Genomic DNA, 26,832 nt, shown 5'->3' with positions numbered 1-26,832 from the left:
ACATTAATTTCTTGTTAAATCCTATTTCTGATAATTACTTTCTTTAACATTTGTCAAGGATTTGAATATTGCTGAATATACTAGAATGTTTTATTGAATCTATTGTTTTTTTTATTACCTCCCTTTATGACTCTAAATATAACAGTTCATGTGCAATATTAAAAGTAGTACCTTTCTAACCATGTAATTACGCATAACATCTATTTGGAAAGCTGTTTCATATCTGTGTTTAAGATAAATATTTAAAGCATTACGGCCCTTTAAACACAATGCTGTAAATATCAACATTAAATAATATCATGTTCATTTATACAAAGTAATGTAAAACATATTACATCATGTAATACAATGAAGTCTGAAACATAGAGAAATATGATAGCGTCTAACTGATTCTATTTTTTATAAAGACAAAGAATAAAACGTCCAAATCAGCCCTCCCCCACCACCCAGTAATTATACATGCTACAAGCGTCTATTTTTCTTTATATTTTAATGTTGTTAAAGAAAATTGCAATAAATTAAAGTTCTTTTGAAATGAACGTTTACAATTTCTGTCAAAATAACACTGACTAAAGCAATAACTATCTATTCAGGTACAGGAAAAGAGGCTTTAATTGCAGGGTGCATTTATACAAGGGTATACAGAATTAATATAAGATTTCTGGGACAGTATGCACTGTTCTGTTAAGGACCTGAAAGTACTCTGCCTAATTTTGAAATGTATGTGCTAGAATCATACTAGACAAATTTGACCTATTGCATTGTTGTTCCTACTGTATAAATGTCCCACTTATGACACAAAGATGTCCTTACTTATTTACTTATTGCTTAAATGTCCCCACTTACAGCACAGATGTTCCTACTTATTGCAAAGATGTCCTTATTGCTTATTGCACTGGCATTCCTACTTATTACACTGGCATTTCTTCTTATTGCAAAGATGTCCTTATTGCTTATTGCACTAGCATTCCTACTTATTACACTGGCATTTCTTCTTACTGCACAGATGTCCTTACTAATACTAATTACACAGATATCCTTACTAATTGCACAGATGTCCCTACTTACTGAACTGGCATTCAAACTTATTTCACTGGACTTACTGCACTGGCATTCCTACTTATTACACTGGCATTCCTACTTATTGCACTGGCATTTCTACTTATTACACTGGCATTCCTACTTATTACACTTGCATTTCTGCTTATTGCACTGGCATTTCTGCTTATTGCACTGGCAATCCTACTTACTGCATTGGCATTCCTACTTATTACACTGACATTCCTACTTATTGCATTGACATTCCTACTTATTACACTGACAATCCTACTTATTGCACTGACATTCCTACTTACTGCACTTGCAATCCCACTTATTGCACTTGCAATCCCACTTATTGCACTGACAATCCCACTTATTGCACTGGCAATCCCACTTATTGCACTTGCATTCCCACTTATTGCACTGGCAATCCTAATCATTGCACTGGCAATCCTAATTATTGCACTGGCAATCCTACCTATTGCACTTGCAATCCTACTTATTACACTGGCAATCCTACTTATTGCACTGGCAATCCTACGTATTACACTTGCAATCTTACCTACTGCACTGACATTCCTACTTATTGCACTGGCAATCCTACTTATTGCACTTGCAATCCTACCTACTGCACTGACATTCCTACTTATTGCACTGGCAATCCTACTTATTGCACTTGCAATCCTACTTATTGCACTTGCATTCCTGCTTATTGCACTTGCAATCCTACTTATTGCACTTGCATTCCTGCTTATTGAACTGGCAATCCTGCTTATTGCACAGGAAATCCTACTTATTGCATTGGCATTCCTACTTACTGCACTGGCATTCCTACTTATTGCATTGGCATTCCTACTTACTGCACTGGCATTCCTACTTATTACAATGACATTCCTTCTTATTACACTGGCATTCCTACTTATTACACTGACTTATTACAATGCCATTCCTACTTATTACACTGGCATTCCTATTTACTGCACTGGCATTCCTACTTATTACACTGACATTCCTACTTATTACACTGGCATTCCTACTTACTGCACTGGCATTCCTACTTATTACACTGGCATTCCTACTTACTGCACTGGCATTCCTACTTATTACACTGACATTCCTACTTATTACACAGGCATTCCTACTTACTGCACTGGCATTCCTACTTATTACACTGGCATTCCTACTTATTGCATAGGTGTTATCTTTTAGACTATAATAAATATCCGGAAAAATTGAAATACTTGCACACACATAAAATATCTAAACTCAGTCATTATAGTTAAACAACGAAGCTCTTCAGTTTTCTTCTGTGGAATAATTATGGCCAAAGGCCTCCACCCACTTGATATGATATGTATTTCATACCTAGACAGAAAATTACTAAACACTGATTTATATCATATATTAACAGTTTTGTTTTCTGTTTATTTTGATGCAATGTTGCATAATTTCATATACAGATCTCTGATATGACAAAATTATCAACTTATAGCGGATGTTGCATAAGCAAATACTCGAATATCGCATCAAAAAGTAATCTATCAATATTGGCAATGATCTGTAAAATGCATATATATCTCTTAATATGTCAATGTGAGGTATGTAAACAATCATAAACACATGAACATTGTGATGCTCCAAGGTCATGAAATGTTCAGCTTTTGGGGTAAAATGCGCCATTTCAAGAGCACTAAAATGCTCTGCTTTTGTAGTCACTAAAACACTCTGCTCTTTTGGTACGCAAAATGCTATGATTTTGGCATCCCTAAAAGCTCCCCTTTTACAGTCACTAAAATTCCCTGCTTTGGGGTAACTAAAATCACTGCTTTTCGGGTCACTAACATATTCCATCCTCTAAAATGCTCGGATTCTGTGGTTAAAAGATTCACAAAGAATTGGGATGGAACATCATTCTGTACATAGCTTTCTCATAGGTAACTCTGTTCGAAATGATAATTTTTTGGGGTAAAACTCCCATGATGATTTGGCAAAATGGTGCATATAAATTTTCAAGTTCTGGCAATTTTTAACACTGAAGAGGTACAAGAGCTAGCATTTCAAGATGCCAAACACTGTTTATTTTATCCCCTACCTCCTGCAAAGCTAATTTAATACATTTAGATAATCACTTTAATACACTACAAGCCATTTCCTATGAAAATTATGGCAAAATCTGTAACTTTAGTCAAAACATTCATAATCCCTGCTTGAATTTAGGGATTTTCCTCTTTCTGCTTTTGCATGCTCATGCAGAATATGATGGAAATAAATGCAACCAGTCACAGGTTGCCAAATTGCAGACTTTTGAACATGTCATTCATATATATTGTAAAATCATAAATATTCGTGGCAGACTAATTTTCATGGATCTTATAGTTGCATTAGCTCTCACCCTGCTAACTTTCTATAATGAACTTTGGACAGTACCATTGACTGTTAAAAGGGATGCTTACCAAAAATATACTGACTGAATGGGGAACAATGCAGATCTTGATGAGACTGCACGAATGTGCCGGCTGATCATGATCTACACTGGTCGCAAAGGCAGAATCACTTGCCACCAGCAGGCTATTTATGATAAAGGCAGGACTTACTCGTGCCTGAACAGGACTTACTCGTGCCTGAACAGGACTTACTCATGCCTGAACAGGACTTACTCACGCCACCTAAACAGGACTTACTCATGCCTGAACAGGACTTACTCATGCCTGAACAGGACTTACTCATGCCTGAACAGGACTTACTCACGCTGCCTGAACAGGACTTACTCATGCCTGAACAGGACTTACTCATGCCTGAACAGGACTTACTCGTGCCTGAGCAGGACTTACTCATGCCTGAACAGGACTTATTCATGCCTGAACAGGACTTACTCATGCCTGAACAGGACTTACTCATGCCTGAACAGGACTTACTCACGCTGCCTGAACAGGACTTACTCATGCCTGAACAGGACTTACTCGTGCCTGAACAGGACTTACTCGTGCCTGAGGAGGACTTACTCGTTGTTCATGCTGAACAGGACTTACTCACGCCTGAACAGGACTTACTCACGCCTAAACAGGACTTACTCCTGACGGACTCCACCTGAACAACTATCAGTGTGACATTACTCATGCCTGAACAGGACTTACTCATGCCTGAACAGGACTTACTCACGCTGCCTGAACAGGACTTACTCATGCCTGAACAGGACTTACTCGTGCCTGAACAGGACTTACTCGTGCCTGAGCAGGACTTACTCATGCCTGAACAGGACTTACTCATGCCTGAACAGGACTTACTCACGCCTGAACAGGACTTACTCACGCCACCTAAACAGGACTTACTCATGCCTGAACAGGACTTACTCACACCTGAACAGGACTTACTCACGCTGCCTGAACAGGACTTACTCATGCCTGAACAGGACTTACTCACGCCGCCTGAACAGGACTTACTCATGCCGCCTGAACAGGACTTACTCACGCCTGAACAGGACTTACTCACGCCGCCTGAACAGGACTTACTCACGCCGCCTGAACAGGACTTACTCATGCCTGAACAGGACTTACTAACGCCTGAACAGGACTTACTCATGCCTGAACAGGACTTACTCACGCCGCCTGAACAGGACTTACTCATGCCGCCTGAACAGGACTTACTCATGCCTGAACAGGACTTACTCACGCCTGAACAGGACTTACTCACGCCGCCTGAACAGGACTTACTCATGCCTGAACAGGACTTACTCATGCCTGAACAGGACTTACTCATGCCTGAACACCAAATAGAAATAATTCAATCCTTATAAAGCAAATTAAAAGTCTTTCTGCAAGGTTTTTTTTTTCCATTTTTTTAATGATTTTGCTCCGCATCAAATATTTCAATAAAAACTTGTTATCAATTTGGAGCAAAATATGATCATCTGATAGGAAATGATCTAAGTAAATGTTTTGTTTGTTTGTGTTCGGGTTTAACGTCTTTTTCAACAATTTTTCAGTCATATAAACGACAGTGTCTACTTGTAGCAGTGAGCACAATGCCCAACTAAGTAAATGAGTTCTTACACTCTTTTGCTGAAAAAGAAGAAAGGTACGACCATTTTTCAATTATTACTGATACCAGTTTCAGTAAAGAAGCAAAGCTGAAATATGCCCACGGATGCAAAAATGATGAAATGAGTACATTGATGTATGAACATCAAGGCTAAACCAATAAAATTTCTCAAGTACGGATAAAAATATAAAGGCTTATTTCCCCTGGAATATATGTTTGATGAACAAGATGTCTTGTGTTAAGTTTCAATCCAAGACATGAAGTTGCTACTGAGATACAGCTCAATAGTTAGTTGCAATCAAAACTCTTAAATTTTTCAAATCAACAGCTCCACAAAGTGGGGCAATATATGCTCCTTGTCCATATTTTTTTTTCAGTGTATGTGTGTGAGAGGGAGGATGTAATGTGGTATTTGATGGGGGTGTGAGGGGGTGTGGGTTTTGTGCAACGGAGGTGATAGAACGTCTCATTGACACCTACCTATATAAGTTTAAAGTCAGTATCTTGAATGATTATTAAGTTATGCTCTAGACATGAAATATGATGGACATACAGATGCAATGGCACTGGTCATCACAGAATATGCCATGGCAAAAAAGGGCTATAATTCAAATTTAATTCAGCTAAAGGTAATCTCATAAGGTTTGTTGATGTGTACATGTGCATACAAACTTTCAGTTCTATATACAGTTGACATCATACTTGCGACCACCTCTATTAAGCAATTTTTGTATTAAACGACCAGTCAAAATCCCTCCCGAATGTTTTCAGTATATAAATTCGTTCCATTAAACGACTTTTTTATTAAACGACTAGCGACCACATAAATGTAGTCCCGACAGGTAAAATATTCGACAAAAGTATCTATTAAGCGACCGGGTACCAAAATTCTAACATTTCTTCATCTGTGTAATTAGCGAGTACGTTTTGCACGTGACTGAATGCAATTAACCTTTGTATCAGTCAAACTGACAAACAATCTAGCCATAATTTTCACGGTATGTGGACTTGGAAAAGTGTTCATGATGTTAAAACAGATTTTGAAACCATACATGTATGTTCATAATAAATACAGTTACATTAACAGTTAAAAATAACTTTCCTTTTCATCTGACTGGAATTCATTTAGAGACCATTCCATTAAGAGACCACTTCTTAGCAGTCCTTCGGGTGGTCTCTTAATACAATGTCGACTGTATACAGCTAAGGGGGGAAAAGTGCAGAAAACATTGGAGCAGACAGATTGCCATCACAGGTTTTAAAAGAAATTTAAAGAATTAGCCTTTATCATGCTGGACACGATTGGTTCTGCCTTTGTGAACAGTGCAGATCAAGATCAGCCTGCACATCTGTGCAGTCTGATCATGATCTGCACTGTTCGCAATTCAGTCAGTATTTTTTTGGTATGCACCCCTTTTAACAGATAATGGTACTGTCCAAATTGAAAGATGGACAAATTCATTATAGAAATTTAGTGAGGTATGGGTTAATGGATGCTGATTCTCGGCCTCTGACTGACAATTTTCCTAGCCTCTGGGATTCCAGAAAATGCATAAATTGCAAGTCAATGAGTGGTGAAATAAATTGGCTAGACACCTATTCTATCAACAATACTGCATCTATTTTCTTGTATTGATTGCCTTAGTGGAAAAAAACTTCATCTCAAGCAAAACCAATAAAATGTAATCAACAATTACAGGAAAAAGAAAATGCCACAAAAATCCAAAGGGGCGTCAGTGGTGCAGTGATTCAGTATGTGTGTGTGTGTGTTCGGGTTTAACGTCTTCTTCAACATTTTTCCAGTCATATAAACAATGGTGTCTACTTGTAGCAGTGAGCACAATGCCCATCTTTATAGAGCTGCCTCACTGGAATATCATGTCGTAGACACATCAGTGATTGAGTAGGCTAGGTATATTAATAAGCAACCTGACGCAGCTGGTAATATCCCGACATGTGTTCAGTGCTGTTGGTGACTATTTACACTGGAACTATTTCCAGCAGTATCAAGAGATTTGATGCTGTGCATGTAAATGTAACATTCTAAATCTCAAGTCCTTCTCTGAATGTACAAATCAATGTCTTAAGCGTAATACTGAATGGGTTTGGGGGATAGTGGAGGTTTAGAGTCACTCTGACACAGCTTAGGTCATACGCACTTGTCAACCTTCAAAAATTAAGTGAAGAGACTAGACATTAAAATCATGGAATCAGTATCATACAATGGAGTTTACAAAGTTTTAACGACAATCTTTGAGACCAAATTTCTGTATTTACAATTTATTTCATATTTCATATAAAATAAATATGCATTTTAACTAAAAATATTACTAAATAATTTCATCATTTGCGACTGCAGACCATCCAATATTTTATTTCATGCATCCTACGATAATACTGGAAAATTTACATGAATTGTTTTTTGTTGTTGTTTTCTAAAGTATCCAGTCTGCTACCAATTTGAAAAGCAGTTTTGAAAACTACCACAACAACAGACGTATTTTCAAATCGATCTTAGTTAATTTGAAATCTAGATGCAGACAAAATGCAGATGGCAGTAAGTCAGCTAAAAATGAACTATAAATAATTGAAGCATGTTTGACTGGTATGCATTGAATACAGATTAAGGATATTAACCTTTAGCCTGCTAAATTTCTAAAATGGACCAGTCCATCATTCAATTTCGACAGTACCATTTATTATTCGAAGAGGTTTAAAAAGTGAAAAAGTGAACAGAGCAGACCATGATCGTAAAGGCCGATTTACTGGCCACCAGCAGGCTGAAGGTTAATTTTGTGCCCACATGAACAGATTGCAGATCAGAACATTGGACTAAATTTTCATGAAAATCCTCTAACAGGTTACACCCCAGTCACACATACGGCGCAGAAAGGTACGTTTAGCTATGGATAGAAACTTAGTAATTTGTACCTGAGCCGTACCAATTGGTACGGATTGATACGGGTTACTACATTAAGGTACGGCTCACGTACCGATCGATATGGATTACTACGTTTCTATCCGTGGCTAGACGTAGTTATCTGCGCCGTATGTGTGACTGGGGTATTAAGCAGATACAGTACGCACACGAAAACATCCGGTAACAGAGGTTGAAATTTCATACCTGCACCTTGTGTCTGCTCAAATCATCTTCATATGCTGATCATCATCTTGTTGAAGTGAACATTTTTCTAAAGTTTCATGAATCTCTTTCAAGACGTCTCAAAGTCTAAACCAGACATGAAATTCAAGGCTCAAATCATAACCCTAATCTTGGTTTAGCATGATTAGAATATAAATTCTACACATCGTCTTGATAAGAAGAACATTTCAGGTAAGTTTCATGAAACTCCTTGCAGGTGTTTAAGAGATGTGAACCAGGCATACAATCTGGATAAAATGAAGGATGTACAAAGAAAATGTAGCAAAGAAAAATGTTGGAAGAAATCAGATTGTATTTTTTGACCAGACTGATAGCCTTTCTACTTGACTAGGAACAGAAACAAATCAATGCCTGGTCTGTTGTCAGAAATAATCATATTGTGACAACTTATCATTAACAAAGCTATATAAATCTTTCTTTCTTCCCCCCATCCATCTGTCGACAATATATATAATCTCTGATTGTATGACCAAGTTTTGTTTTGTTGGGTTTAATGTTGCACCAACAAAATTATAGGTCATATGGCAGCTTTCCAGCTTCGGCACAGTGGAGGAAGACCCCAGGTGCCCCTCCGTGCATTATTTCATTAGAGGTGTGCACCTGGGTGGAACCGCTGACCTTCTGTAAGCCAGCTCAATTGCTACCTCACATAAAGAATTCAACGCTCCAAGTGAGGCTCAATATATGATCAAGAGTAGACTGTCTCCTATATGATCAAGAGTAGACTGTCTCCTATATGACAGACTGTCTCCTTTATGATCAAGAGTAGACTGTCTCCTTTATGATCAAGAGTAGACAGACTGTCTCCTCTTAATTGAAGACGGTCCAAATTATTCAAATAGAAGACAACAACATCTACGTTCATGTAGTATTGTCTCTAACATGTTTATTACATTATCAAACTATTTTCTTATACAATGAAACCTCAAACATAAGTATCTTTCCATACTGATGTCAAGTTTAAGATATCATTCATGATGTCAAAATTAAACGTCAAAACAAGAGCTCGTCGAACACTAAATGCCCCCCCCCCCCCCCCCTTTGATGCATTCAGTAATTGCACAAGGAACAAAAATTATATGCTCACTGTAAACAAAATTTCTACTGTTCTAGTTCATTCTAACCTATTAACCTAACAAGAGATCACAGAGTGATCTTGGATGCACACCACTGAGCCATTTTTAAATGTTCCAAATTTCAAGGTCTCAAGGTCAAAATCAAGGTCAAATTTCATTTTGGTACAAAACACTGTGCATGTGGTCCAAATTTGAAGCCTGTACCTTCAGAAATGTGAAAGTAGGTCACTAGGTCAATCTCAAGATCAAAGTTCATTTCGGTACATAAAACTATGCATGTGGTTCAAATTTGAAGGCTGTAGCTTGAGGAATGTGAAAGTATGTCACTAGGTCAAAATCAAGGTCAAATTTTATTTCGGAACAAAAAACTATGCCTGTGGTCCAAATTTGAAGCCTGTACCTTTAAAAATGTGAAAGTAGGTCACTAGGTCAATAACAAGGTCAAAGTTTGTTTCGGTACACAAACCTATGCATGTGGTCCAAATCTGATGGCTGTAGCTACAGAAATGTGAAAGTAGGTCACTAGGTCAAGATCAAGGTCAACTCATGTCAAGGTTCATCTTGTCACTCAAAACTATACTGTATACATGTGGTCCAAATTTGAATGATGTAGTTTATGGACATGAAGATTCTAAGTTTTTCCCTATACAAGTCTATATGAAACATGTGACCCCTGGGGCAGGGCCATATTTGACCCAAGAGAGATAATTTGAACAAACTTGGTAGAGAACCACTAGATGATGCTACATTACAAATATCAAAGCCCTAGTCTTTGTGGTTTAGACAAGAAGATTTTCAAAGTTTTTCCCTATATAAGTCTATGTAAACCATGTGACCCCCAGGGCGGGGACATATTTGACCCTAGGGAAATAATTTGAACAATCTTAGTAGAGGACCACTAGGTGATGTCATATACAAAATATCAAAGCCCTAGGCCCTGTGGTTTTGGACAAGAGGTTTTTCAAAGTTTTTTCCTATATAAGTCTATATAAACCATGTGACCCCCAGGGTGGGGCCATATTTGACCAAAGGGAAATAATCTGAATAATCTTGGTAGAGGACAACTAAATCTTGCTACATACCAAACATCAAAGCCCTAGGACCTGTGGTTTTGGACAAGAAGATCAAAAACCGTTTAACTGTTCCTGGCCAATGTGACCTTGACCTTTGACCTAATGACCTCAAAATCAATAGGGGTCATCTGCTGGTCATGACCAACCTCATTATCAATTTTCCTGACACTAGGCCCAAGCGTTCTTGAGTGTTTGCCCAAAAACCATTTTATTGTTCCCGGTCACTGTGACCTTGACCTTTAACATACTGACCTCAAAATCAATAGGGGTCATCTGCTGGTCATGACCAACCTCCCTAACAACTTTCATGACCCTAGGCCTAAGCGTTCTTGAGTTATCATCCAAAAACCGTTTAACTGTTCAGGGTCACTGTGACCTTGACCTTTGACATACTGACCTCAAAATCAATAGGTGTCATCTGCTGGTCATTGCCAACCTCCCTATCAACTTTCATGATCCTAAGCCCAAGTGGTATTGAGTTATCATCCGGAACAGTTTAACTATTCAGGGTCACTGTGACCTTGACCTTTGACATACAGATCTCAAAATTAATAGGGGTCATCTGCTGGTGATGACCAACCTTTGTATCAACTTTCATGATCCTAGGCCCAAGCGTTCTTGAGTTATCATCCAGAAACGGATTGGTCTACATACCAACCGAACAACCGACATCTGCAAAACAATATACCCCTCCTTCTTCGAAGGGGGGCATAATAGCTATCATTTAAGCATACACTTTTTTTCCGGATCTAATTAGTCCACAGAACAAAATGTTCATTACTTATTGGGCCTCATAGTTTTGACAAAATAAAAGCCAGAGTTAGGTGAAGTTGCCTCATAGGTCATCTCATAATGGAATGTGTGAAGTTTAACAACATTTGGCTCAGTAGTTTTTGAGAGACAACTTTTGTGACACTGACACCAATGCTGACGAAAGGGAGACAGCAATAGCTCTACTGTTTGAAAAATTTGAATCAGCCGATCTAAAACTGCAACAAGATGCTTTGTTCCATAGAACATTTTTGGTCTGACTGCTCAGTCAATACGTTTGCATACGGACATAAATGGTATATATATAGACCATTTTGTCCAAAAATACATCTTACTATTAAAAAGAATTTATTTGCTGTATCTTTTATCGAAATGCCAGTATCCACATTCATTTCCAAATGAATATTGATCCTTGGGGATATTGTAAGAAAATGTATTCCATGATATTTATCTCTTTTATCCCTGTAACAAATCTTGTCTCCTTAGAATTGTAAAACATTCATGGTTTTATAGACATCATGTAAGATGCATCTACCAGGGGGCATAACTCATAGCATATTTCAGCCACAGTTATGGATCTTGTGTCACATGATGCAGGTAATGTTTAAATCAAATCCGTTTAGTAACAACAAATATATGTTTATAAAAACATCAAAAGTAAGCTGAATACTAAGGAAAAAGGAGACATTATTCTTGAAATATTTTAATCAGAGCTACTGACCTGGTGTCATATGATGATGATGTGGGACAACCAAATTGAGTTTGAATTAAATTCATTAAGTAATAATAAAAATATAATGAAAGTGCACCAAAATTAACATGAAATTCAAACTTAAAAGGGGGCACAATTCATGGAATATTGGTGCAACACTAAAGGCCCTTGTGTCATATGATGTGGGTGATGTTGTGGAACAACTATTTTAAGATTGTATCAAATCCATTGGGTAATGACAGAGATAAAGTGAAAGTGCATCAAAACTTTAACCTGAGATTTTTAGTAAAGAAGACATAATTCATGAGATTTTAGTGCAAGAGTTATGGCCCTTGGGTCAAATGATGTTGGTGATGATGTGAAACAATAACTTTAAGTCCAAATCAAATCCCTTCTGTAATAACAGAGATAAAATGCACCATAATTAACCTAAATAAAATTCTAAGTAAAAGGGGAATAATTCATGAAAAATTGGTGAACGAGTTATGAACCTTATGTCATATGTGTGTGATGATGTGGAACAAATACTTTAAATCTGAATCAAATCAGAGACAGAGTAAAAGTACAGTACTACACCAAAACTTTAACACGAAATCCTAACTAAAAAGGGGGGATAATCATGAAATATTGGTTCAAGAGGTATAGCCCTTGTGCCATATGATGTGGGTATTCATGAGAAATAACTGTAGTTTGAAGCAGATCCACAGAAAGTGCATCAAAACTTTAACAAAGGTGTGGACTCTTTCACACTGATTTATTTTATTTAATGTAGATTAGTTTTAAATAAATAAATAGATCTCCGAAATGATAAAATTGTCAGCAAAGGGCACCTGTTGGAACAGCAAATGTTCACACCATGCATAACTACATATACTTTCCATGGGCAACTCCGGGGAACTGTAAGGGGAGAGTTAAATGCCCATTTTTCTCTTGACAAACAACTATAGCCAATGAAGTGTTGTGACCTCTGGAATACTCTGCCTTTTGAGGCAACATATTTCAACTGATTTGAAATGCGGTCACTGTATACTGTTTCACCAAAGGAAACATATAATTTATGAACTGTAAATATTAACTATTATGGACTGTAAATACTTTTATTCCTAAAATAAAGAGGAATCTTATTAAACATTACCTTCTGGTTCCAGCCATACTTGATGCGTTCTGCCAGGAAATTTTAGAACTTTTGACTCCAATGACGGACAAAACCTAGAAGTATAAAAGGTATAGAGTTTAATATTACATACGTAATTCTCTGTTAAGTAACAATGGAATTTATTCATACTGACGTTCAAACATCATATCGGTTGTGTGACGTTATTTGTGACGTCAGTTTCATATATGTTGTGGCGTTTAAAAGTTCTTTAACAATGACATTTTCAATTTCACTCGGACTTGAGAACAAATTTATATCGTTTATGTAATAATTATAAGTATAGATGCGTATGTAATAAAAAGTTTATTAGATCTGCATCAAAAATATGCATCTATTCTTTCGCGGATTAGTATCGCGCTCCTGAAGTCACGCAATATTTCCGCTGCCAAACTTGTGCATATTTCCCGATACAAATCTAATAACTTATAAATGCAAAACCCCAGGTAGAAATAGTTATCATATGATTGTATGATATTTTGTGTCATCTCATTTTACTAAACTTATGTCCACAAAAAATGAACAAAAATGTTCAGTATGTTTTTGATTGTTAGGGATTGTTGAACTGTTAATTCAGGTTGCACTGAAGCAAATGAAACAAGAGCTTCGCCAAGTGGGGCAATATACGCCCGAAGGGTTACATCAGAGGATGGGAGCAAAATTTAAAGAACTTGACTGTTGAAGCCCAAAGGACAGGAACAACAAAGGGAAGAAATTCAAAAAAAAATCTTAGTAATCTAAGTCAGCAAAAACTATTCTAAGTCTACAAAAAATCCTAACCAGGTACAAGTAAGTCGAAATACTCCTAAAAATTGGAGGTACCATCCATGTTGTAGCACAGAAAAGTGGTCTCAGTTTTTCCCTACAGCCAATAATAAAAAAGTTTCAAAATAAGCTATTTATAGTAACATAAAAGGAAAGTAATTCAAAAATTTTTTTTATTGTAAGTGAACAAAAAAGGGATCTGCCAAATAAAAACAAGAGCACCACAGTGCAAAGCAATATACACAAAGCAAAGTCATATATGACCTTTGACCCCTAAGTGTGACCTGGACCTTGAAGCAAGTCATCCGAAACATGTGCTCTGCATGTTGTCTTGGTGTGGTGAACTTTTGTGCCTCTTTCAAGCAGTTCAAGAGTTACAGAGCGGACACGAAAAAAAATAATATGACCTTGGACCCCTAAGTGTGACCTTGACCTTGAATCGAGCCATCCCAAACATGTGCTCTGCATATTGTCTCGGTGTGGTGAACTTTTGTGCCAAGTTTCTTTGAAATCCTTCAAGCAGTTCAAGAGATACAGAGCAGACATGAAACAAACTGATATGACCTTTGACCCCTAAGTGTGACCTTGACCTTGAAGCCAGACATCCAAAATATGCGCTCTGCACATCATCTTGGTGTGGTGAACATTTGTGTCAAGTTCCTTCAAGGGGTTCAAGAGTTACAGAGCGGACACAAAATTGTTAACGGACGGACAGACGGATATTACTCATATCCAGTAACTTTTTGGTTAAACTTGCATCTATATATGGTAACACTGACATAAAGCAAATGTATCAAAGTCAAACAGAAAATGTGCCCTTCACAGTTTTAAAAAAGTTTTACTATGATTTGACCTAGTCACCTAGTTTTTAACTTCAGGTAATCCAGTTTTGGCCTTTCATAGAGACAAACAATCTGACAAAGTTTCATAATGTGGCCCTTAGAGTGTTAACAAGGTTTTCCCATTAATTGACCTCATGATCTAGTTAATCCAAAGAGCTATAAAAAATAAATAGATCGGCAACTTGAAAGGCATATAGAGCAAATCTCGCCAACATCAAGTGGGAACTGAATGAGATCTCATTTTACTGGTGCATGAAACAGACAGCAGAAGGATAAAAATTTGTGTCAAGAAAAACTTTCTATCAGATCGTTTGTTTATAATGATAATGGTGTTTTTTTTAATGTTATTAGTATTTGCTACACAGGGAAGGAATGAATTTATTGGAAGTCTGAGAAATCAACAGTTGTCGTTTGAAAATTGGACCCGATTCGGTTTATAACGTGCCGGCCATATCGCAGTGTAATACTTTAATAAGCGTCTGTGGATTAGATCACGATTGATAAGATAACCCGCTGACACAAGCTTAAACGAGATTATCTCCTGCTGCCATTTTGTGTATTTTATACTTCTTTGGTTAATCCAAGATGACCAATTAAGAAATTTTATTCAGGGTAAAGTTCTGACTAAGTTTCATTATTATTGGCTAAAAATTGTGACCTGTAGAGTATTGATAGCCAAATTATTGACGACGCATGACAGACAATGACGCACAAGGACACTGGGTGAACACAACAGCTCAACTTGAACACGTTGTCCTCTGGTGAGCTAAAATACAAGCTCGCTTTTATAAAACTTGCGCAATGTAAACTGCATGACTTCACATAATATTATGAATGCTTTTCAATTTGAAAGACTGCAATCATTTAATCTCAACCATCTGTTGCAGGAGATTGTCTCAAAGTAATAGTCCGGGTAAATAGATCTTCGTGACAAAATCAATGGTTACAAATACTGTTCCGTAAGCCAGCTGGATGGCTAGAATTTCTCACATGAAAGAATTCTATACTGTAAATGACAACTTGAACCCACAGCCATGAGAAGCAAGTGATTTAACCTTTACCAGCTAAATTTCTAAAACGGACTGGTCCATCATTCAATTTGGGCAAAACAATTTATTATTCGAAGGGGTGTTCACAGAAAATTTACTGACTGAACAGCAAACAGTGCAGACCATGATCAGCCTGCACTGGTCGCAAAGGCAGAATCACTTGCTGCCAGCAGGCTGAAGGTAAAATCCAGCCACCTTATACAACCACTCTGCCACAGAGGTCCCTTGCTGTAAATTCTAACAGCTATATATTCTAACATCTATATATTCTAACAGATGAAACCACAAGTTCTATAACATACAAGAAACATCATAGTTTTGTTCCAAATGCATAGAAATTTCAACAAATAAATGCTCTAGATTCTGTCAAATAAACAAGAGAAAAACAATGCGATCGAAATTGAAGGAAAACTTTAACAAAATTATCCCTATTTATTCTAACAAATAGAACAGCAGTGTCTCAAACACATACATAAAACATTATATTCTTGATACGAACAAACATCAATGAAATTAACGCAATTTATTGTCGCTGATTAAATCGCAGTCTATCAAATACAGGAGATATAGGATACATTCAGAGTGCAAAGAACTCGCAGCGAATTTATCTCATTTTAAGTTCATTGACTTACGTAAACATTGAGAAAGAAATTCTTTTACAAAATTTGTTGGTTATGTGAGACCTCCAGTATGCATAATTATAAGAACTCGATGAATTTACCAACATATCAATATAATAAACAATAACCGGTCCCTTTGAAAATATTCTTTCCTCTGATCATTAAGATGCATTAAACATTATTACATATGAATACAATTATCTTTATGCAGCTATTAAAAGCTTTACCCATAATTATTTACACGTATGTTTAAGTGTGCATCGTGTACAAAATATTATACAAAATATCTCCTATCCTACAGACACTCGAAGTAACACCTCGACTTCACCAAACCTAGGCAAATCATCAAAAATTTTTTTTTTTTGTAAACTCCACAAATATTCCTATAAAAGTCCGCCCATGCATTGTTTTACTCATCATGAATACTGCCTTCTTCCTAACAATGGCAAATAACAACAGGTCACAACTCCAGCATGCATCGGCTTCCTTTATAATACAATTCAACGCAATAAAACTCACATGGAATTCAGAGAGAATTACAACTCCCCCACCCTCTCCCTGCACAAATGGCCAAAGCAAGATTTCATTTTCCTGAAATTCGTTTATAAAAGAATGATGATCAAGTTTTTTTAACTAGCATGTTTCATATTTAACAACATTTTGTATATCTTGGGGGAAATTTTTCAGGGGAGGGAGGGATTTGTCAGGAGGGAGAGGGATTTGACAGGAGTGGGAGGGATTAAGTTAGGAGAGGTATCTGACAGGAAAGTGGGATTTGACAGGAGAGGGAGAGATTACGTTAGGAGAGGAATCTGTCAGGAAAGGGGGATTTGACAGGAGATGGAGGCATTTGTCAAGAAGGAGAGGAGAGGGCGGGATTATGCTAGAAGAGGAATCTGTCAGGAAAGTGGTATTAGTCAGGAGAGGGAGGAATTTGTCCAGAGAGGGGGATTTGAGAGGGAGGGATTTATCAGGAGAGGGAGGGATTTGTCAGGAGAGGAACAAATATGTCAGGAGATGGACATATTTGTTAGGTGATGGATGGATTTATCAGGAAGGGACATCTTTGTCAGGAGAGGGACAACTTTGTCAGGAGAGACAGGGAATTTGTCAGGAGCAGGAGGGCTTTTGTTCTACATTAGACATACTATACATTTCAAGGTGATGTTAGGTGATGGATGGATTTATCAGGAAGGGACATCTTTGTCAGGAGAGACAGGGAATTTGTCAGGAGTGGGAGGGATTTTGTCCTACATTAGACATACTATACATTTCCAGTGAAACTGGAGGAAAAAATGTTGTAAATCAGTAAAGAAAATTCTTCTCAAATAAGTCAATCATAATCAAACTTAGCAACAAACATAACAGACAGACTAGGAGGCTCTCCTAAAATCCTTACAAGAAGTCTTTCATACAGCTGTCCATATTCTAATACACCTAGATAGCTATTTATCAAGACAATGCAACAACTTCTGCAAAGTAGAATTAATTTTAATATACTCTTTCAGGTTGTTTAGTTTCTTTTTGGTTTGGCATTGACATTAGAGCTGGCATCAGTTTGTTCATTTCATATTAAATGTTTGATGTTGACACTTACCATGCAAAATACCCCCAGAGCAAATTTTGACTATTACAACAAAAGCATTGTGAGACTGACAATGTGATTTTACACTTACCATGTCAAACACTCCATGCCAAATATTCCAGACCAAATCCTGACTATTGCTACAAAAGCACTGTGAGTCTGAACATGTGATGTTGACACAAACCATGCCAAAACCTCCCAGAGCAAACCTTGACTATTGCAACATAAGCATTGTAAGACTGAACATGTGATGTTGACACTAAGCATGTCAAATACTCCCAGAGCAAATTCTGACTATTGCAACATAAGCATTGTTAGACTGAACATGTGATGTTGACACTAACCATGCCAAGTACTCCAAGAGCAAACCTTGGCTATTGCAACATAAGCATTGTAAGACTGAACATGTGATGTTGACACTAACCCCATGTCAAATACTCCCAAAGCAAACCTTGACTATTGCAACATAAGCATTGTAAGACTGGACATGGATGTTGACACTAAGCATGTCAAATACTCCCAGAGCAAATCTTGACTATTGCAACATAAGCATTGTAAGACTGAACATGTGATGTTGACACTAACCATGCCAAATACTCCAAGAGCAAATCCTGACTATTGCAACATAAGCATTGTAAGGCAGGACATGTGATGTTGACACAAACCATGCCAAATACTTCCAGAGCAAATCTTAATTATTGCAACATAAGCAAGGCTGAACATGTGATGTTGACACAAACCATGACAAATACTCCCAGGGAAAATCTTAATTATTGCAACATGAGCATTGTGAGGCTGAACATGTGATGTTGATACTAACCATGCCAAATACTCCCAGAGCAAATCTTAACTTTTGCAACATAAGCATTGTAAGGCAGGACATGTGATGTTGACATAAACCATGCCAAAACCTCCCAGAGCAAATCTTAATTATTGCAACATAAGCATTGTGAGGCTGAACATGTGAAGTTGACACTAACCATGCAAAATACTCCCAGCCCAGAGCAATCCCTGACTATTGCTACAAAAGCATTGTGAGGCTGAACATGTGATGTTTACACTAACCATGCCAAATATTCCGAAAGCAAATCCTGAACATGTGATGTTGACACTAACCATGCCAAATACTCCCAGAGCAAATCTTGATGATTGCAACATAAGCATTGTGAGGCTGAACATGTGATGTTGACATTTAGCATACCAAATACTCCCAGAGCAAATCTTAATTATTGCAACATAAGCATTGTGAGGCTGAAGATATGATGTTGACACTAACCATGCCAAATATTCCCAGAGCAAGACAACATTGTGAGGCAGAATATGTGATGTTGACACTAACCATGCCAAATATTCCCAGAGCAAGACTATTACAACAAAAGCACTGTGAAGCTGAACATATGATGTTGACACTGACCATGCCAAATATTCCCAGAGCAAGACAACATTGTGAGGCAGAATATGTGATGTTGACACTAACCATGCCAAATATTCCAAGAGTAAGACTATTACAACAAAAGCACTGTGAGGCTGAACATGTGATGTTGACACTAACCATGCCAAATAGTCCCAGAGCAAACCCTGACTATTGCAACAATAGCACTGTGAGACTGAACATGTGATGTTGACACTAACCATGCCAAATACTCCGAGAGCAAATCCTGACTATTGCAACAAAAGCACTGTGAGACTGAACATGTGATGTTGACACTGACCATGCCAAATAGTCCGAGAGCAAATCCTGATTATTGCAACATAAGCATTGTGAGACTGAACATGTGATGATGACACTGACCATGCCAAAAGCTCCAAGAGCAAATCCTGACTATTGCAACAAAAGCATTGTGATGCTAAACATGTGATGTTAACACTGACTATGCCAAATACTCCAAGAGCAAATCCTGACTATTGCAACAAAAGCATTGTGAGACTGAACATGTCATGTCGACACTGACCATGCCAAATACTCCCAGAGCAAATCCTGACTATTGCAACAAAAGCACTGTGAGACTGAACATGTGATGATGACACTGACCACGCCAAAAACTCCAAGAGCAAATCCCGACTATTGCAACAAAAGCACTGTGAGACTGAACATGTGATGACGACACTGACCATGCCAGATACTCCAAGAGCAAATCCTGACTATTGCAACAAAAGCACTGTGAGACTGAACATGTGATGACTACAATAACCATGCCAAATACTCCCAGAGCAAATCCTGACTATTGCAACAAAAGCACTGTGAGATTGAACATGTAATGTTAACACTGACTATGCCAAATACTCCCAGAGCAAATCCTGACTATTGCAACAAAAGCACTGTGAGACTGAACATGTGATGTTGACACTAACCATGCCAAATACTCCAAGAGCAAATCTTGACTATTGCAACAAAAGCACTGTGAGACTGAACATGTGATGACGACACTAACCATGCCAAATACTCCCAGAGCAAATCCTGACTATTGCAACAAAAGCACTGTGAGATTGAACATGTGATGTTAACACTGACTATGCCAAATACTCCAAGAGCAAATCCTGACTATTGCAACAAAAGCATTGTGAGACTGAACATGTGATGTTGACACTAACCATGCCAAATACTCCCAGAGCAAATCCTGACTATTGCAACAAAAGCATTGTGATGCTAAACATGTGATGTTAACACTGACTATGCCAAATACTCCCAGAGCAATTCCTGACTATTGCAACATAAGCAGTGTGAGACTAAACATGTGATGTTGACACTAACCATGCCAAATACTCCCAGAGCAAATCCTGACTATTGCAACAAAAGCATTGTGAGACTAAACATGTGATGTTGACACTAACCATGCCAAATACTCCCAGAGCAAATCCTGACTATTGCAACAAAAGCAGTGTGAGACTGAACATGTGATGACGACACTGACCATGCCAAATACTCCCAGAGCAAACCCTGACTATTGCAACAAAAGCATGGTGATGCTAAACATGTGATGTTAACACTGACTATGCCAAATACTCCTAGAGCAAATCCTGACTATTGCAACAAAAACATTGTGATGCTAAACATGTGATGTTAACACTGACTATGCCAAATACTCCCAGAGCAAACCCTGACTATTGCAACTAAAGCAGTGTGAGACTGAACATGTGATGACAACACTGACCATGCCAAATACTCCAAGAGCAAATCCTGACTATTGCAACAAATGCACTGTGATGCTAAACATGTGATGTTGACACTAACCATGCCAAATACTCCCAGAGCAAACCCTGACTATTGCAACAAAAGCATTGTGATGCTAAACATGTGATGTTGACACTAACCATGCCAAATACTCCCAGAGCAAACCCTGACTATTGCAACAAAAGCACTGTGAGACTGAACATGTGATGACGAGACTGACCATGCCAAATACTCCCAGAGCAAACCCTGACTATTGCAACAAAAGCATTGTGATGCTAAACATGTGATGTTAACACTGACTATGCCAAATACTCCCAGAGCAAACCCTGACTATTGCAACAAAAGCAGTGTGATGCTAAACATGTGATGTTAACACTGACTATGCCAAATACTCCAAGAGCAAATCCTGACTATTGCAACAAAAGCACTATGAGACTGAACATGTGATGACGACACTGACCATGCCAAATACTCCCAGAGCAAACCCTGACTATTGCAACAAAAGCAGTGTGATGCTAAACATGTGATGTTGACACTAACCATGCCAAATACTCCAAGAGCAAATCCTGACTATTGCAACAAAAGCATTGTGATGCTAAACATGTGATGTTAACACTAACCATGCCAACTACTCCCAGAGCAAACCCTGACTATTGCAACAAAAACATTGTGATGCTAAACATATGATGTTGACACTAACCATGCCAAATACTCCCAGAGCAAATCCTGACTATTGCAACAAAAGCATTGTGAGACTGAACATGTGATGTTAACACTGACTATGCCAAATACTCCCAGAGCAAATCCCTGATTATTGCGACAAAAGCACTGTGAGGCTGAACATGTGATGTTGACACTAACCATGCCAAATAGTCTGAGAGCAAACCCTGATTATTGCGACAAAAGCACTGTGAGGCTGAACATGTGATGACGACACTGACCATGCCAAACAAGAGGACCATGATGGTCCTGAATCGCTCACCTTCCCACATGACCCAGTTTTGAGAATGACGTCGTTTTTTCTATTATTTGACATAGTGAACTAGTTTTTTAGCTCATGTGACCCAGTTTTGAACTTGACCTAGATATTATCAAGATAAAAATTCTGACCAATTTTCATGAAGATCCATTGAAAAATATGGTCTCTAGAGAGGCCACAGGGTTTTTCTATTATTTGACCTATTGACCTGGTTTTTTATGGCACGTGACCCAGTTTCAAACATGACCTAGATATCATCAAGGTGAACATTCTGACCAATTTTTATGGAGATCCATACACAAGTATGGCCTCTAGAGAGGTCACAAGGTTTTTCTATTTTTAGACCTACTGACCTAGTTTTTGACCGCACGTGACCCTGTTTCGAACTTGACCTAGATATCATCAAGATGAACATTCAGACCAATTTTCATACAGATCCCATGAAAAATATGGCCTTTAGAGAGGTCACAAGGTTTTTCTATTATTTGACCTACTGACCTAGTTTTTGAGGGCACGTGACCCACTTTCGAACTTGACCTAGATATCATCAAGATGAACATTCAGACCAACTTTCATACAGATCCCATGAAAAATATGGCCTCTAGAGAGGTCACAAGGTTTTTCTATTATTTGACCTACTGACCTAGATTTTGACGGCACGTGACCCACTTTCAAACCTGACCTAGATATCATCAAGGTGAACGTTCTGACCAATTTTCATGAAGATCCCATGAAATATATGGCCTCTAGAGAGGTCACAAGGTTTTTCTATTTTTAGACCTACTGACCTAGTTTTTGACCGCACGTGACCCAGTTTCGAACTTGACCTAGATATTATCAAGATGAACATTCAGACCAACTTTCATACAGATCCCATGAAAAATATGGCCTCTAGAGAGGTCACAAGGTTTTTCTATTATTTGACCTACTGACCTAGTTTTTGAAGGCACGTGACCAAGTTTCGAACTTGACCTAGATATCATCAAGGTGAACGTTCTGACCAATTTTCATGAAGATCTTATTAAATATATGGCCTCTAGAGAGGTCACAAGGTTTTTCTATTTTTAGACCTACTGACCTAGTTTTTGATGGCACGTGACCCAGTTTCGAACTTGACCTAGATATCATCAAGGTGAACAATCTGAATAATTTTCATGAAGATCTTGTGAAATATATGGCCTCTAGAGAGGTCACAAGGTTTTTCTATTTTTCGACCTACTGACCTAGTTTTTGATGGCACGTGACCCAGTTTCGAACTTGACCTAGATATCATCAAGTTGAACATTCTGACCAATTTTAATGAAGATCTTGTGAAATATATGGCCTCTAGAGAGGTCACAAGGTTTTTCTATTTTTAGACCTACTGACCTAGTTTTTGATGGCACGTGACCCAGTTTCGAACTTGACCTAGATATCATCAAGATGAACATTCTGACCAACTTTCATACAGATCCCATGAAAAATGTGACCTCTAGAGAGGTCACAAGCAAAAGTTTACGGACGGACGGACGGACGCACGGACGGACGCACGGACGACGGACGCCGCGCGATCACAAAAGCTCATCTTGTCACTTTGTGACAGGTGAGCTAATAATCCTAGAGCAAGACTATTGCGACAAAAACATTGTGAGGCAGAACATGTGATGTTGACACTAACCATGCCAAATACTCCAAGAGCAAACCCTGACTATTGTGACAAAATCATTGTGAGGCAGAACATGTGATGTTGACACTAACCATGCCAAATACACCCAGAGCAAATCCTGACTATTTCAACAAAAGCACTGTGAGACTGAACATGTGCTGTTAGCACTTACGATACCAAATACTCCCGCAGTAATTCCTCACAATTGCAACAAAAGCATTGTGAGACTGAACATTTAGTACTGACATAAGCCGAAATGAACTTCATTTTAAGTTGGTAAAATTCCAAACAACATAATATAAGCATATCATAAGCATGTACAGCATATCTTAACATTTTTACAATGGCAGTGTAAGACTAAAATGGTCATATTGACATTTACTGACAGATATGTCATTAAAATGACATTTACTCTTTGATATCAATCTGTAAATAAATTAGATTGATGACAAAAAAAATACCAGATCAATGGAAATATGAGCTAGAGAGACTAAAAATATTGTAGTCTTTTGTACATTGCTTGTACAACTGTTCAAAAAAAGATTTTGAACAATCATTTTGCCCAGCTGTCACCATGACATGACAGCCAGAATTCAAAAGTAACAGACACATTAATTAATAAAGAACTAAAAATAAATGGATTGTTTAGCTTTGTTGAAATTTAGGGTACTGTACCCATATGACTTTTTAAGGTACTGCACACACAATGAGTATTTAAGGTACTGCACCAATACTGACTATTTAAGGTAGAACATCCATAATTACTACTCAAGGTAGAACATCCATAATTACTACTCAAGGTAGTACACAAATAATGACTATTAAAGGTACAGCACCCATAATGACTATTTAAGGTAGCACATCCATAATGACTATTTAAGGTACTGCGCCCATAATGACTATTTAAGATAGTACAAACATAATGACTCTTTAAGGTAGTACACCAATGATGACTATCTAAGGTACTGCACACTTAATGGCTATTTAAGGTGGAACACCCACAATGACTATTTAAGGTAGTACACCAATGATGACTATCTAATGTACTGCACACTTAATGGCTATTTAAGGTAGAACACACACAATTACTATTTAAGGTAGTACATCAATGATGACTATATCTAAGGTACTGCACACTTTAATGACTATTTAAGGTAGAACACCCACAATGACTATTTAAGGTAGTACACACATAATGACTATTTAAGGTACAGCACCCATAATGACTATTTAAGGTAGCACATCCAAAATGATACTATTTAAGGTATTGTACCCATAATGACTATATAAGGTATTGTACCCATAATGACTATTTAAGATAGTACAAACATAATGACTATTTAAGGTAGTAAACCAATAATGAATATCTAAGGCACTGCACACTTAATGACTATTTAAGGTACTGCACCCATAATGACTCTTTAAGGTAGTACACATAATGCTTCTTTAAGGTACTGCACCCATAATGACTATTTAAGGTAGTACATACATAATGACTAAAGTAGTACACATATAATGACTATTTAAGGTACTGCATGCATAATGACTATTTAAGATTGTTCACCAATAATGACTATTTAAGGTACTGCATGCATAATGACTATTTAAGATAGTACACCAATAATGACTAGTATCTATTAATTTTAAAGAAAATGCAGCATTAAGGTGACTGACACATCATGAGGCCATTTCTTTTTAATAAATTGATTTACAAAACCGGCGAGTGTAATTTTCCGAAAAGTAGAAAAAAAATAAAATTGCAATTTCACTTTTTTTTTAAAAACATATTTTCCCGACCGAACCGAATGTGGGACGAAACGAAAACAAGAGCACCGCCTTGCGGGTGCTGACGCTCATCTGATTTTTTTTGTGTAATAGAAATATTGTCCTACCCATGATTTTCTAAGTCTAAAAAGAGCCATCATTCTTGGAAAAAGCAGGATAGAGTTATGTTTCTTGATGTACAGTGTCCACTTATGATGGTGAAAAACTGTTGCAAGTTTTAAAGCAATAGCTTTGATAGTTTATGAGAAAAGTTGACTTAAACATAATACTCAACCAAGAAAATGATTTTCTAAGTCCAAAAGGGGCAATAATTATTGCAAAAAGCAGGATGGAGTTATGCTGCTTGCTGTACAGGGTCAGCTTATGATGGTGAACAAGTGTTGCAAGTTTCAAAGCAATAGCTTTGATAGTTTAAGAGAAAAAGTTGACCTAAACATAAAACTTAACCAAGAAATCTGATATTTTCTGAGTCCAAAAGGGGCCATAAATCTTGCAAAAAGCAGGACAGAGTTATGTTTCTTGCTGTACAGGGTCAACTTATGATGGTGAACAAGTGTTGCAAGTTTTAAAGCAATAGCTTTGAGAGTTTAGGATAAAAGCTGACCTAAACATAAAACTTAACCAAGAAAACTGATTTTCTAAGTCCAAAAGGGGCAATAAATCTTGCAAAAAGCAAGATGGAGTTATGTTTCTTGATGTACAGGGTCTGCTTATGATGGTGAACAAGTATTCCAAGTTTCAAAGCAATAGCTTTGATAGTTTGGGAGAAAGGTTGACCTAAACATAAAACTTAACCAAGAAATCTGATATTTTCTAAGTACAAAAGGGGCCATAAATCTTGCAAAAAGCAAGATGGAGTTATGTTTCTTGCTATACAGGGTCAGCTTATGATGGTGAACAAGTATTCCAAGTTTCAAAGCAATAGCTTTGATAGTTTAGGAGAAAAGCTGACCTAAACATAAAACTTAACCAGGCAACGCCGACGCCGACAACCGCTCAAGTGATGACAATAACTCATCATTTTTTTTTCAAAAAATCAGATGAGCTAAAAAAACGAATGTTTTTAAGTACAAATCGACATTTTTGACTGAATACACTATCTTGGACACATTATGCATACAACGATAAAAGCCGAGGTATTGTAGACTGGTTTTCATATCGGTAACATGATTCATAAATTTCGATTAAAAACACGTAAAGCAGTCATCCATCATGGCAGTCCCCACGATGAGTGCGTGTTTTTTTTTAGCTGACTTTTTAGGGTGCATCGTCTATTAAATCTGGACAAAACAAGGTTTTTTTGCGTGTCGACATTAGCGAACAAATAGGTACGGCTATCAGTTGGGTGATTCCCGACAACCTA

General features: G+C 37.5%; 1 protein-coding gene across 1 annotated transcript in view; it reads right to left on the bottom strand.

Annotated features, from left to right (window-relative positions):
* The window catches only part of LOC123535319 (protein MTO1 homolog, mitochondrial-like), a 152,323-nt gene that overhangs the window by 23,258 nt on the left and 102,233 nt on the right, over positions 1–26,832 (bottom strand). Inside the window, exon 8 of the mRNA XM_045317931.2 lies at positions 13,010–13,083. Within this exon, the coding sequence (XP_045173866.2) occupies positions 13,010–13,083 (74 nt within the window). The remainder of the gene's footprint in view (positions 1–13,009; positions 13,084–26,832) is intronic.

The sequence above is a fragment of the Mercenaria mercenaria genome, chromosome 12 (genome assembly GCF_021730395.1).
Source record: "Mercenaria mercenaria strain notata chromosome 12, MADL_Memer_1, whole genome shotgun sequence".
Classification (NCBI taxonomy): domain Eukaryota; kingdom Metazoa; phylum Mollusca; class Bivalvia; order Venerida; family Veneridae; genus Mercenaria; species Mercenaria mercenaria.
The sequence above is the reverse complement of the archived record's forward strand: the minus strand, read 5'-3'. Positions and strand labels throughout refer to the sequence as shown.